The sequence below is a fragment of the Erythranthe guttata genome, chromosome 4 (genome assembly GCF_056151865.1).
Source record: "Erythranthe guttata isolate IM_541 chromosome 4, IM_541, whole genome shotgun sequence".
NCBI classification, from domain to species: Eukaryota; Viridiplantae; Streptophyta; class Magnoliopsida; order Lamiales; family Phrymaceae; genus Erythranthe; species Erythranthe guttata.
This window is the reverse complement of record NC_142536.1, coordinates 14,056,614-14,070,288: the sequence shown is the minus strand read 5'-3', so window position 1 is coordinate 14,070,288 and position 13,675 is coordinate 14,056,614. Positions and strand designations below refer to the sequence as shown.

General features: G+C 32.5%; 1 protein-coding gene across 2 annotated transcripts; it reads right to left on the bottom strand.

Annotated features, from left to right (window-relative positions):
- Positions 1 to 3,831: 3,831 nt before the first annotated feature.
- Positions 3,832 to 10,036, bottom strand: VIP4 (leo1-like family protein). Of its 2 annotated transcripts, none has more exons than XM_012998440.2 (11): positions 9,756 to 10,036; positions 8,733 to 9,055; positions 8,250 to 8,382; positions 7,963 to 8,148; positions 7,412 to 7,588; positions 5,789 to 5,920; positions 5,408 to 5,587; positions 5,184 to 5,315; positions 4,927 to 5,037; positions 4,585 to 4,818; positions 3,832 to 4,152 (listed from the first exon to the last, which is right to left on the bottom strand). In XM_012998440.2, exons 1-11 carry the CDS (start codon positions 9,888 to 9,890, stop codon positions 4,018 to 4,020), a joined length of 1,878 nt encoding a protein of 625 aa, XP_012853894.2. In that variant the 5' UTR covers positions 9,891 to 10,036; the 3' UTR covers positions 3,832 to 4,017. The 2 variants fall into 2 exon arrangements, with proteins under 2 accessions (XP_012853894.2, XP_012853893.2); XM_012998439.2 differs by having other exon boundaries at positions 3,832 to 4,155; positions 9,756 to 10,029.
- Between the last annotated feature and the right edge of the window lie 3,639 nt (positions 10,037 to 13,675).

Sequence of the window (13,675 nt, the reverse complement as noted above, 5' to 3'; positions counted from 1 at the left end):
TTATTCTTTTCAAAAATAAGCTGTTAGAGAGCTTATAAAATGTTTTTAAGAAAAAAAGTACTTACACCACACTTTTTTCAAAACACTCAAAATACAAAATTACCAGTAAGGGGATAATCAAATTTTATATTTCCAAACATCTGAACAACTCATATAAACTGAAAGTAACTTATAAGTTACTTATCCAAAGACCTTAAAAATAATTTTTAAAATAATATCTAACAGTTTATAGCTCCTAAAACATTTTATCAGATGTAGGAGCTTATCAGATGATTTAAATAAGTTTACCCAACACGGGTAAGCTTAAGGGATGTTTAAGATTTTATAAGCTCTTTCAAAGTATTTGATAATTTTATTTTTTTAAATATGTTGAAGAGCTTTTAAGATTGTAAAAATACCATTACCCCAATTTTTAAATTTAAGATCTTCTAATGGGTAAAAATAGTTTATATTTTCATTAACCAAACACTTTAAAGATTGATTCGAAAAATAAGACTTAACAGCTTACCAACTCTTAGAACAACTTATGAGACATTAGAGCTTATCAACTGTCTATAATAAGGTTAGTCAAACGGACACCTTAAGTCAATATAACTTAATAACACTAAGCAAACGAGGTCATAATAAGAAGTTCGTAAAAAATATATAATAATAATTCTTAATTTTAAATATTGTAATAAAGAATGTTGATACGTCACGCTGTCACGGTCAGTCTATTCTTCATCAAGCTTTATCCTATTGGAATCAGAAAAATAATCGGTAAGACAGAGCGCCAGTAACTATTTGTAGGTAGAAATTTATAACAAAATTGTAAAGTTTCCTAGGAAACTCCTTAAAAAATCTATTAACTATAGGTATCTTCTAAAATGTAATAGAACATGAATTTCTATGGAGTCGCTCGCAACCATAGTATAAAATCAATCTCACCACTAATCATCAAGTTGGGTAACTATATATTGCAGTAGATTATCATTTATACGAACTAAACAAACTTATAAATACAAAAAGTCCATAGATTTGCTTTATCAAAATAAAAAAGTACGTGCCAAAAAACCATATTATAATAGGGCTTCGTGATCTTAGGACCGGCCCCGCCGTTTTAATATAGAGTCGGGAAATACCTGGTTTCTAAAGTGCATATACTCCTTAAATGGTATGTTGACTTCGTTGCTTGACATGATAATCTTACACCCTCGATAGGCAATTCAAGTGTATCTCTCAACATGGAGATAAAAGTATAGTTTATTGTTTGTTAGTAATAGATTAGATAAAAATATGGTGCCCCTGTACAAGTCTATATACATTTACAAGCTTACAATCCTTGGTTAAGAATTCCATCCGTTTATATATATATATATATATATATATATATATATATATATATATATATATATATAAACAGTAAATATGTCCATCACAAGGACTTAAATGAACATAGGTCTACATAATCTGTTCTCATATCTTTGTCTAAAATATCCTTCATACTATAATTTTCATGAATTACATCTATTATATTCTAACTTTATCAATATTGCACATTGACCCTGAATTTGATCAAATATATCACATTAACCCTCATTTTCATAAAAAAAATTTTGAAATTTTTTTTCCGACCAGATAAACCGCAGGTCTCACAGGTCGTTGACTTTTTTTTTCTGAAACTTTTTCCAGCGGTCTCCGACGTTGACTTTTCTTTTTCTGAAACTTTTTTTTTCTCTATATTATTGTGTTAACAACAAAACTATTGTGTGAGATAGTAATATTAAATGCCAAAACAGTAATATTACTGATCCAAACAGTAATATTACTATTTCAAACAATAATATTACTGTCCCTACTAATATTACTGTCTCGAACAACAATATTACTAATATTATTGTCTTAAACAATAATATTATTGCATGAGACAGTAACATTACTATTGGAGATAGTAATATTACGGTCAAATACAGTAAAATCGCAGGCCAAGACAGTAATATTAATTAAAATATTTTTTTAAGAAAAAACAAGTTTTAAAAAAAAAAATCAATGCTGGAAACCGACGGTTGACCTGTCGGGAAAAAAAATCAGAAAAGAAAAAGGTTTTCAGAAAAAAAGTCAATTGGGGTCAAAATTACAATATAAAGATATTGGAGTTAAATTTTCAAACAATTGTGTTTAATTTTGAAATAGCCAAAAAAAGTAAGAGGTGTGACAGAGAGTTAAATGTGTTTACTTTTGTTTCTAAAAATATTTTCGTTAATTGACGATTGCATTTGGCACTCCTCGTCATTGTATCAAGATGGTAATTTGAGCAAGAAAACATAGTTTGAGAGTTAAGAAGAAATCGAGAGATATGAATTAAGAGAATTAGAATTAGGAGAAGAATTAGAGAAGACAATGGAAGATAATTGATTCATATATTTTATATCACGTAACATTTTAATTACCCTATTTATAATACTCATAAATAATAATTAAACTACCACCCCACTAACCCCTTAATCACACTATCCCACTAATTTAATTCATGCAAACTAATTAAAAACTACCCACTAACATATAATTTGACTAATAGTAACTAAATCGAATAATAAAACTTACCATTCCCCCCGCTCGAAATATCCTTGTCCTCAAGGATATAGTCTTGATACGTGTATGGGATCGTTTTGTGAATTCAGTTGGTTTGGTGATCCATCAATTATTTGAGGGAGTCGCTCGAACTCTTCTTGATAAATGGCATCAATGGATGTTTGTTTCATGAAACAAGTGAGGACTTCGCAAGGATCGTCAAATTCGGTAGGGCTAAAACAGTAGAGCAACGCCTTAGTAAAATCTTCCCCTGCTGACGGGCCCTTAAACCCAGTTAACCTGCGATTCCATTCAAAAGTGATTCCTTCCAAACGAAAGTAATCGAGGTGCACCTGCTGATCTTCGGCAATACTTTGAAATTCAAAATATTGCTTGGCTTGAAAAATCCATTCCGTTGCGTTTTCCGCCGCGACTTTTGGAATTTGTTGTTTGAGGTTTGTATTTGAGGCAGGGTTTGGAGTTGAGTGTGTTGTAGGTATATTTATTTTTTGCTTGACCAATAGTAATGTTTCTCCCACAACAAAGGGGTTGACATCATTTTCGAGTTCGGAAGAGGCTCTTAGAGCTCGAAGCTCGGTGAAGGCAATTTGGAGGGTGTTGTGTATTTTGTCGAAATTGAATTCGTGTCGAGCTAGGGTTCAATAACCTTAGCACGAAATTCAGCATCTGACTGGTTACGTGCCTCCATGGAACATAACAGCTCTGATACCATTGTTACGTGGTAATTTGAGCAAGGAAACATAATTCAAGAATTAAGAAGAAATCGAGAGATATGGATTAGGAGAATTAAGAGAAGACAAAGGAGATTAATTGATTCATAACTTCATAATATACGTAACATTCTAATTACCCTATTTATAATACTCATAAATAATAATTAAACTACCACCCCACTAACCCCTTATTCACACTATCCCACTAATTTAATTCATGCAAACTAATTAAACATATAATTTGACTAATTCTAACTAAATCAAATAATAAAACTTATCACATGACAAAATACCAACATGATTATCAATATGCACTTTGGTTTACAAGAGCGATGACGAAAGATACTTCTTACTACTACATATTTCAACATGTCACGTTTCCATTAACATCCAAACATCTCTTAGAAGTCCCATATGAGCAAAGATACTTCACTTTGATGAACATATATATATATATATATATATATATATATATATATATATATATATATATATATATATATATATATATATATATATATATATTGTATATGCATCCGAAATAGACTTGACAAACTGACAATGTGCATTAAATTGCATATATGTAGATATACCTTTAAGAGAAAATTTGTAATAGTTCTCTATAAAATCTAGCAAAGTGTACACATGAAGATGCAAGTTGCGGAAAGTCTTGCGATAGAGAGAGAGAGAGAGAGTAAGATAATAATATCTTGTAAGATTAAAAATCGTCGTCTTATTCGTCATCGCTCTCGTAAACCATTTTCATTCGCCGATGGGTTGTAGCTTTCCTTGGAGGAGAGTCCTCATCTGACTCAATCTCCTTCCTTTTTAGGCTGCCTCTTGAATCCCTACTCTTCTGCTTGGGTTCCTGCTAAATAATCGACAAGAAAGGAAATTAGGCATCATTTCAGAGAAACTGATTGGGCCGAAGAGTTGTGACACACACACAACACATAACAAGTATTCCGAAAGCAAAACTTGTTAAATCTGTACTGCAGATTTTTTTATCGGGTTAACCCAAGTCAAGGCACTAATTTGTTTGGTTTTATTACATTCAACACCCTCGTGTTTACTCTAATTGTTAAAAGGCTACCCACGTTATTAATATTAGCAAAAACCCTCTATAGTTCAACTTTTTTAGTAAACTACCGCCAAAAAAACTCATGATTTCAGGGGGGTGTGTGCTAAAAAATGTATCATCGGGAGATTTTTGCTAATATTAATAAAATAGGGAGTACTTTAGCAATTTGATACAACACAGGGGTGCTAAATGTGATTTAGAGAAAATTTAGCTTATTACCTCTTCTTCTGATTCTGCATAAGTCTCTTCTTCCTCTCCTTGTTCACGTTCTTCATCTTCTTCAACATCATCTTCTTGATTGCTTCTACGTGGTGGTGAACGTTCATCTTCTTCTTCCCCTTCAGTCTCGTACTCAGACTCCTCCTTCTCGCTATCGGAAAAGTCTACCGGATATCGAGATGATTTAGCAGCTGACGAGGCGCCCTTGCGAGGTACATCTTTAGGCCCATGTCCCTGAAAGTATAAAAAATAAAATAAAATCCTTATTTTTCAAGATATAGCGTAAATTACAAATTCCATCAGACAGAGTCGAGAGTGTAGTGATGAAGTTTTATCACATGCCTTCTTTGCATTGAGCATGCGCTTCTCTGCTCGAGCTTCCATTTCTAGGTCTTCCTCGAAGCGATGGCGACCAGAAGATCTCCGAGATCCATAATAATCTTGGTCGTCCTCCTAATGAATGTAAACACGATAATTATTATTTTCCTACAAGTTAACTTCTTTTTTCTGCTGTAGTTAGGTAAAGTATCAATTAAAAGATGCCTAGTATTTTATATTTTAGTTCGGAAAGAAAAATTTAAATGAAACAACAATCTAACCTCTTCAAGTGCATCCTCGAGAAAACCAGGCGAAAGCTGACGCTCCCTACGGATGGGTTGCGTATATTTACGGGTTACCTTCTCCTTCTTCCGACTAAGAAGTTCAGTAGCTTTAATTGATTGACTAACAGCCTAAGAAGCCAATAAGAGATTGAAAGTGAAGATTCATTAAGCTAATGAGCTATGGCGGATAAATTAGATTGATAACTGAGAATTAAGATTACCTTCTCTTTTTTCTCCTTCTCTCTCTCAGGGTCGATGTCAGTGACGCAGTTCTTGACTTTGTAAACCTTTTTGTTGCGTGAATCAACAAGAGCGGTCAATAAACGATGAGATTTTGAAGTCAAGGATGATGGCATAAACCTCATTTTTGATAAAATTCGACCCTGAGATTGGAGAATACCCTGCAAAGGCGAAAGACAATATTAACTGCTGATCAGTAAAAGATTGACCATCATAGTTACTAGGATAGATGCAGCCAGCAAAGGAATTTCAGATGCCAAAGATCTTTATGCTCATTACTTTCCATGCAAATCCCCAAACTTATGGCTTGTTATATATTTAATAAATAAATTAAAAAAAATAAAAAAATAAACCAACTTTACCTTTCCATGCCTGACGAAAAGATGAGCTTGTTCGTGTTGAGCATCTTGCTTAGATATATCAAGCACTTCGTTTCCAATAAGTAACTGCAGACTCCCATCTGACCATTCCACAAACCGAGCATTGCTTTCAATCTACACAGATTAGTAAGTTTATATGAGATCACTGAACGCAAACATATGGCAGATTCGGGAAGGGTGATATGTCCCAATTACAGCAAGAATAAGTTATTTTCCCAATGCTCAAGAATGAAACCTAGAATGCAGGGTTAAACTACTACTTACGAGGATGCGTTTAAACATGTGACCTAGAGACATCAAAGATACTCGAGATATGGCAAAACCTAGGCTGTATCAAAATCTCTTACATCCAGAGAGGTTGAGGTCAATCTAGTAATTCAACTGGTAAACATGATATAGTGGACCCTTTTGGAATCTATATTAGAAATTGCAGAAAATCCACACCATAATGAGATTAACAAAGGCATATGAATGCAAAACATCAGCATTGCATGCAATTGATGAGCTTAATCATATTATAGACTTATAGCTTGGCCGTCCCCTGAATTAGAAATCAGTAGTACTTGTTTTTCAGTTCACTCCTAGATTTCTACTTTCGGCTTCTTGCATTTCATGTAAGCTTCCAATGGTCAAAGCTGAGCTATCAATGTACCAACGGTAATAAGTTTAAGCTGTCTCTATATTTTCTACGTCAGGTTCAAGGTTGGCTCATTAGTCATAAACCCTAATAAGATTGAGCATAAGCTTGTCATATGTAGTTCCATCATGTCCTAGTTGTCAACAAAGACACGTGTATAAACTTACATAGCTAAATAAAAACAATCAAGGAACAAAATGAATTAGAAGGTCGAAGAGTCGCCGAAGGTTACATGTCTAGAACATCTAATTTTGTTTATCAGTTGATTTCCTGATTCTATTCCAATTTATTTTATCACAATGTACATTCATATATAAAACACAACTGGAACATAAGCGTGAAACAGCTCAAGCTTGGGTAGGTCTTACTCATACCAGGTGAAACCATCTTGTACTATAATGCATACTATGGTGTTTTCATTTAGAAAAAAATGTACGCACATTCAGAACCAAGCTAGAGGCCGTATAAGTTATGCATGTTCTTTTCTTATCTTTACTACATCCATCTTTAAAGGAATAAATAGAAACTATAGCTCATCTAAACACATATAAACTAGCAGGGCTATTCATCCTTTACCCAAATTAAGAATAGGTTATTTACACAGCGATTCCATAAGTATGTGGGTCATCCTGGCCTCACTAAATCTTATTCCTCTACATACATGTACTGTAATGGGGAACAAAAAGAACGTGATAGATTTCTTCTTAGAACATAACTCAAGAGAACAATCGGAAGCTATGAAATTGTATGTGATTTAACACAAAACGAAACTCCAATGTTAGTGCATAAATTAAGTAATCTAATAAAGAAAGCGTCAGAATAGTAACCAAGCAAATAATGATTACAAAAAGAAAGAAAAAAATCCATAATGATTGGTTGCTGCAATTTACAGAGAATAAGTATTAAAGAATCTCAATCAAATGCGTGAGAAATTGAGAATGGAGTGCAAAAGGGACAACTTCACTTACAGATGATGTGCCATCTGGTTTTTTGACCTTCCTCCACCGAACAACATTATTCTCTAGCCGTATCCGCTTTTGTGATCCAGATTCGTCGGTTACATAAAGATCCTCTTCCACATATGTATGAGGATCGAAAGGTTTAGGATCTACGCCCATTATATTAGAAACTTTGATCATATTCATCTGCAACAAAAGAATATTAATGTTCATATCTACAATCGAAAACCCGCCTATAACTTCCTAAATGTGAAAAGTACTGACTGATCTTCTATTTCCTGCTAAAAACAAACTATGTCGTAACAAACATCAATTAAATCCAGCCTAAGTTCCAAACAACAGTTGCATAATTTACAGGCAGCCCTGACTATATAATTCAGGTATATGAAGGTATCTCTGTCACTTCACTACATCCTCACAGTATTCAAAAGTTTGTTCCTTGAATGGTTATCAAGAATGTAAACTTCAATGTAATGGAATCGAGATTAATACAAAGTGATCCATTTGAATACTCAAAGTCCTGCTTAAGTGCACAAAACGGAAAAGGAGTAGAAATAAACCTTGTTGGATTCAGCTGGAGGTTGGCACAGAGGAATTTCCAACTCCAGTGGGGGACCAGTTGGTTTTTCCTTGAGCTTAGCCTCAGCCTGCTCTTCTTCAGAGTAGTACGGACCATCTTCATCGTGTATTATATCCTCTGGCCTCAGTTCTTTCTCATAATTCCTCTCTTCATCGACGGGCGATTGCTGTATCGGGGATAAATATGTTAGTATACCTCTGGTGCAGACAAACCAACATTTCCTAAACTAAATCATTAAGTTATTGCAATAATGTTCCTCGCACAAACATTTTCATCTTCTTCTACTTGATTCTGAGCTTCATATTCTGCTTGGTCTTCATCATCAGAGTCCCCAAAAACATCGCGAATCTCCGGAGCTGAATTCAGAAATTGGTCCTCGTCCTTCTCATCCCCAGGTGATCTGCAAAATTATTATATCCATGGAAGTAAATTATATATATGTATACACACACACACACACACACACACATACATATATATATATATATATATATATATATATATATATATATATATATATATATATATATATATATATATATATATATATATATATATATATATATATATATATATATATATATATATATATATATACATATATATATATATATATACATATATATATATATATATATATATATATACATATATATATATATATATATATATATATATACATATATATACATATATACATATATGAGAGAGAGAGATAGAGAGAGAGAGAGAGAGAGAATAGCAGGATACCTAGGACTAGGAGTCCTAGCGTGATTGACTTCTTCATCCTCATTAGCAGCATAGTTGTTCTCGGCAGATTCTTCTGATCCGCTGACAACTGCATCACGCCTTTTGCTTGTTACAACGGGTTGGCCATAATCCTCTTCGTCACTCTCCGAATACCTTTCTTCACTCTCTTCCCTTTGGTCGCCTATTTCAACTTCTTGAGAACTTTGGTGTTTCTCATTCTCGCTCTCTCCAATTATATGATCCACTTCCTGAGGTTGACCCTCAATCTCAACTTCTGCTTCTTCACCTTTATCTTCAGGTTCTGGTCCTCCATCCCCTTCATCCTGGTAAAAGATGATTATTAACTCTAATTACCATACAAATAGAGTGTAAGACTGTAAAATTATGATTTCATACTTTCAGTCATGCCGTGCATTCTGCAAACTTATGATTGATTGCCGTTCAAACAAAACAAACTCGCCAAAAATTAAACTTAATATCGTGCTAAAAATCCAACTCTATTTATGCCCGAACAATGCAATAATTTAATAGCTTCTACTTCAGTAAAACAGAACATCAATCTCTACAAAACCTTTTTTTTTTTGGTTTTTAACTCTTCATTAGAAAATTGCAAATTCCAATGCAAAAATGCGATTTTTTCTAATTAAAATTTGATTTTCCACAAGCACAAATGTAAATGTTCAAACAACACCCAATAAACTGCAACACAGATAATTGAATAGCTCAATTTGAAGCTTTCAAATATCAATTAATGAACCTATAAGGAAAAGGAAACGAGCAAACTCTGAAGGAAACACAAAACAGACAATTCGATATACCATAAAAAAAACATAACTCTATTTTCTAACTAGCAAAAGATTTCTCAAAGCGCGGGTAATTTCAAAACCTAATAAACGTCACTCAATCCAGAAAATTCCAAAAAAAAATTCAAAAAATCAATCTTATCAGAAAAAAGAGGGGCAATTGAATTAAATTATTTAAAAAAGAAAAAAAAAAGGTAGATAGAGAAAATTCAATCCATACGGAGGCGTAATCAGGTTGGCGATTGGATTCGTGCTCAGATTCAACCTCCTCTTCCTCCTCCTCCTCTTCCTCTTCTTCTGATTGGTCGCCGAACAAGTTTTGCATCATCTGATGCCTTTTCTCTTCCCCTACCATTTTTGTTCGTCGATTTTAGTGTGTGGATTTGTGTGTGGGATTAGAAATTGTAATCTGAAGCTGCTGGAGAGTGCAGAGTTTGAAAACACCTATTTAGAAAAAGATTTGTCTGTGTCTGTGTGTGTGAATTGGGGCTTTACATATATATGTAAAATATTAATATATATATATATTTAATTAATATATATATATATATATATATATATATATATATATTTATTTTTGGTGGAAAGGGCCAAAGGGCTTACATATACCATTGACTAAAATTGGAGTACTGAAAACGTGTATTTCATTGAATTCAATTTGAATATTTTTTTAATTTTAAAATAATATATTTTTTTTTTCCAAATTCTGAATTTGCAATTTCCGATTTTTCAGATTTTCTTATAACATAATTGGAACATATATATTGATATATATATATATATATATATATATATATATATATATATATATATATATATATATATATATAAGTTATATGTATTTACGTTTATTATTATTGTACTTTAGGTAGTTTGTTTTGCATGGTAACATAGAATCCTATATGATTTGGATTCCTTCTAACTCCTATATAAAGGGGCTTTACGTTTAATAAGAACCGAACAGAATACTTCTTCTCCAGAAAGGTTGTATATATATATATAAGTTATATGTATTTACGTTTATTATTATTGTACTTTAGGTAGTTTGTTTTGCATGGTAACATAGAATTAGGGGTGGTAAACGAGCCGAGCCGACTCGTGAGCTCGACGAGTCGGCTCGTAAAAAGCTCGAACTCGGACTCGAGGTTTTCGAGCTCGAGCTCGAGCTCGCGAGCTCGAGCTTTCTGACGAGCCGAGCTCGAGCCGGATTTTAGTTGTTCATCAGCTCGCGAGCTGGCTCGCGAGCCGGATTTATTATTTTTTTTTTTTTTTTTTTTATTTTTTTTTATATGTTATTTTTATTTAAATAATGTATAATAATATAAAATATTATAGAAATAAATACAAATATTAAAAAAATATATAATCACAATTTAGTTTTTATTTTTTATTTTTTTCAAATAAATTTTAATAATAAAAAAATATTTATAAAATATTTATAAAAAAAAAAAAAAAAAAAATTGGCTCGAGCTCGAGCTCGAGCTCGAGCTCGACAAAATTAACACGAGCTCGAGCTCGAGCCAAAAAATGAAGAACTCGACGAGCTCGAGCTCGAGCTCGAGCTCGACAAAATAGACTCGAGCTCGAGCTCGAGCCAGCCAAAAGAGGCGAGCTCGGCTCGAGCTCGGCTCGTTCACACCCCTACATAGAATCCTATATGATTTGGATTCCTTCTAACTCCTATATAAAGGGGCTTTACGTTTAATAAGAACCGAACAGAATACTTCTTCTCCAGAAAGGTTTTTACAATATATTAGATTCCGACTTCCAATATTATTTTGATTATTTTAAAAATATTTTTGGAATTCGATTTATTTTCCAAAAACTTTACACTTATCAATTGGTTATTACTATATATTTTGTATCAATCTTACAAGTACAATGCATTAGAGGGAGTTTTGCCGAATTTTCCCGATAACATAATATGAATTTCTTGAATAAAACACTTTACTGTGAATTTTGAAAAACACCAACACAATTCATGCATATTAAACTTTTACCCCAATTCATGCATATTAAACTTTTACCATTTGCGGCTTGTGATATACAAAATGCAAGATAATTAACTAAACATATTAGTATGTATTAGTATTTTCAAAATTCAAGTAAAAGAGGGTGATAGAATGGACCCGAGTAACGAGAACATATAAAGACATCAGGTTAAATTCAATGGAGTAAGCAATGTGAATCTCTAAATATATTTTAGATACTTAAAGTCTGTTAAAAAAAATTAATAGTGAGACGTTCTATAAAACTAGTATTCTTTGTGAACTTATGCATTATTTCATATTATCTTAATCTTTTTATGCATGACAGTGTTTATAGTTAATTTAATAATATCTCAACCAAGATTGATTTATTTAAAAAGAACACACATTCGAAGTAAGGGAAATTAAAATTTCAACAATGTAAATAAAAAAATTAACTTTGTTATTTCGTTTATCAATTTAATATATATTTAGAAATTTTGGGTATAATCTATATTGCGGAGTCCATCGAGAATCTCCACTTATATTTGACTATTTCCCCCAACATAATCATCTTTGTGATGGACCCTGCCAATGGGGATTGTACATTGGTATTTGTTATAGGGCCTCCAAGAGTTCGTTAATCGTCTATCAGAGAGGTCTTGGACCGGTGGTCTGGGCCGTGGCGATGTTAAGAATTTAAGCTGCGAGTTTGTAACACCCCCATCTCACATCGAAAATATGTGGAATTTGTATGAGCTTATAAGAAAGCTCCTATTGCTACTAGGCACAAATATCTTTCATGGAATTTTTGGGTGGACTTGTGGTAGGCCCGTCGTTGTCCCGATGCCCACTGGGCCGGTGGGTTGGTTAACGGTTGCTCGAACAAACTCATCTTTGTTATGGGCCCTGTCAATAAAGATTGTACATTGGTTCTCCTAAGAAATGTGTGCACTAGGTTTATATATATATATATATATATATATATATATATATATATATATATATATATATATTGAATACCAAACAATAATATTATATTACTGTCCCAAATAATAAAATTATTGTCTCACACAGTAATATTACTGTTTTGGGACAGTAAATATTACTTTCTCGAACAATAATATTATTGCATGAGACAGTAATATTACGGTCGAAGACAGCAAAATTGCAGCCCAAGATGATAAAATTAATTAAAACGGTAAAATTACTGTCTCGGATAGTAATATTACTGTCTCAGATAATTAAATTATTGTCTCCGACTGTTAAATTACTGTTGGAGACAGTAATTTAGCAGTCAATATAGTAATATTAATCAAAATGGTTTTTTTTAAGATAAAACAAAATTTCAAAAAAAAAAAGTGTCAATTAACAGTTAAACTACTGTTAGAGAAGTAATATTAATTAAAATAACTTTTTTAAGTAAAAACAAAAAAAAAAGAGTCAATTAACGGTCTCCCAGTTAAAATACTACTGGAGACAGTAATATTACTTAAAATAATTTTTTTTAAGGAAAAAAATAGTTTACAAAAAAAAAGTTCAATGCCGGAGACCGTCGGTCAACGGCGGCTGACCGATGGGCTCCGGCGGTGGCGGGTCAAAATTGGGTTCAAAATTAAAATAAGGATCAAAATTGTTTAGTTGGTGAAATTGGGCTAAATTGAGGTGTAAATCATGAAATTGAAGTTGAATTGGGTTTCAAGAAGTTGACGGTAAATTTGGTATATATAAAAGAATTTTACTTATTTACAAATAAATTTGAATGAGCTGGATTTATTCGAAAGACAAAAAAATTTGATATCCTTTTTTTAATTAAGTGCCCTGTCATGAGCCTCTTTGCCATCAACCATTTATTTAAAAGTTAGTTTTCTATAATTCCCTACAGTGAAACTCATGAATTTGAAAAATGCTTAAGAAAACAAAACAAACACGAAAACAAGGAGCTCGAGCAGAAAAATCACTTTTTACTACGATTAATTTATAAAAGATAAACCATTAATTTATAAAATTCATTTTGAAGAGTGGAAATGATTTTTAAAAAAGGTGAACGATTTTCATGAGTTTTCCTATACATTTTTTTTAGGGTAAATTCCACTTTACCCCCTTGTACTCTGCCCAAGAACCACTTTACCCCCTCGTACTCTTAATTTCGTCGATTTACCCCCTTGTTCTT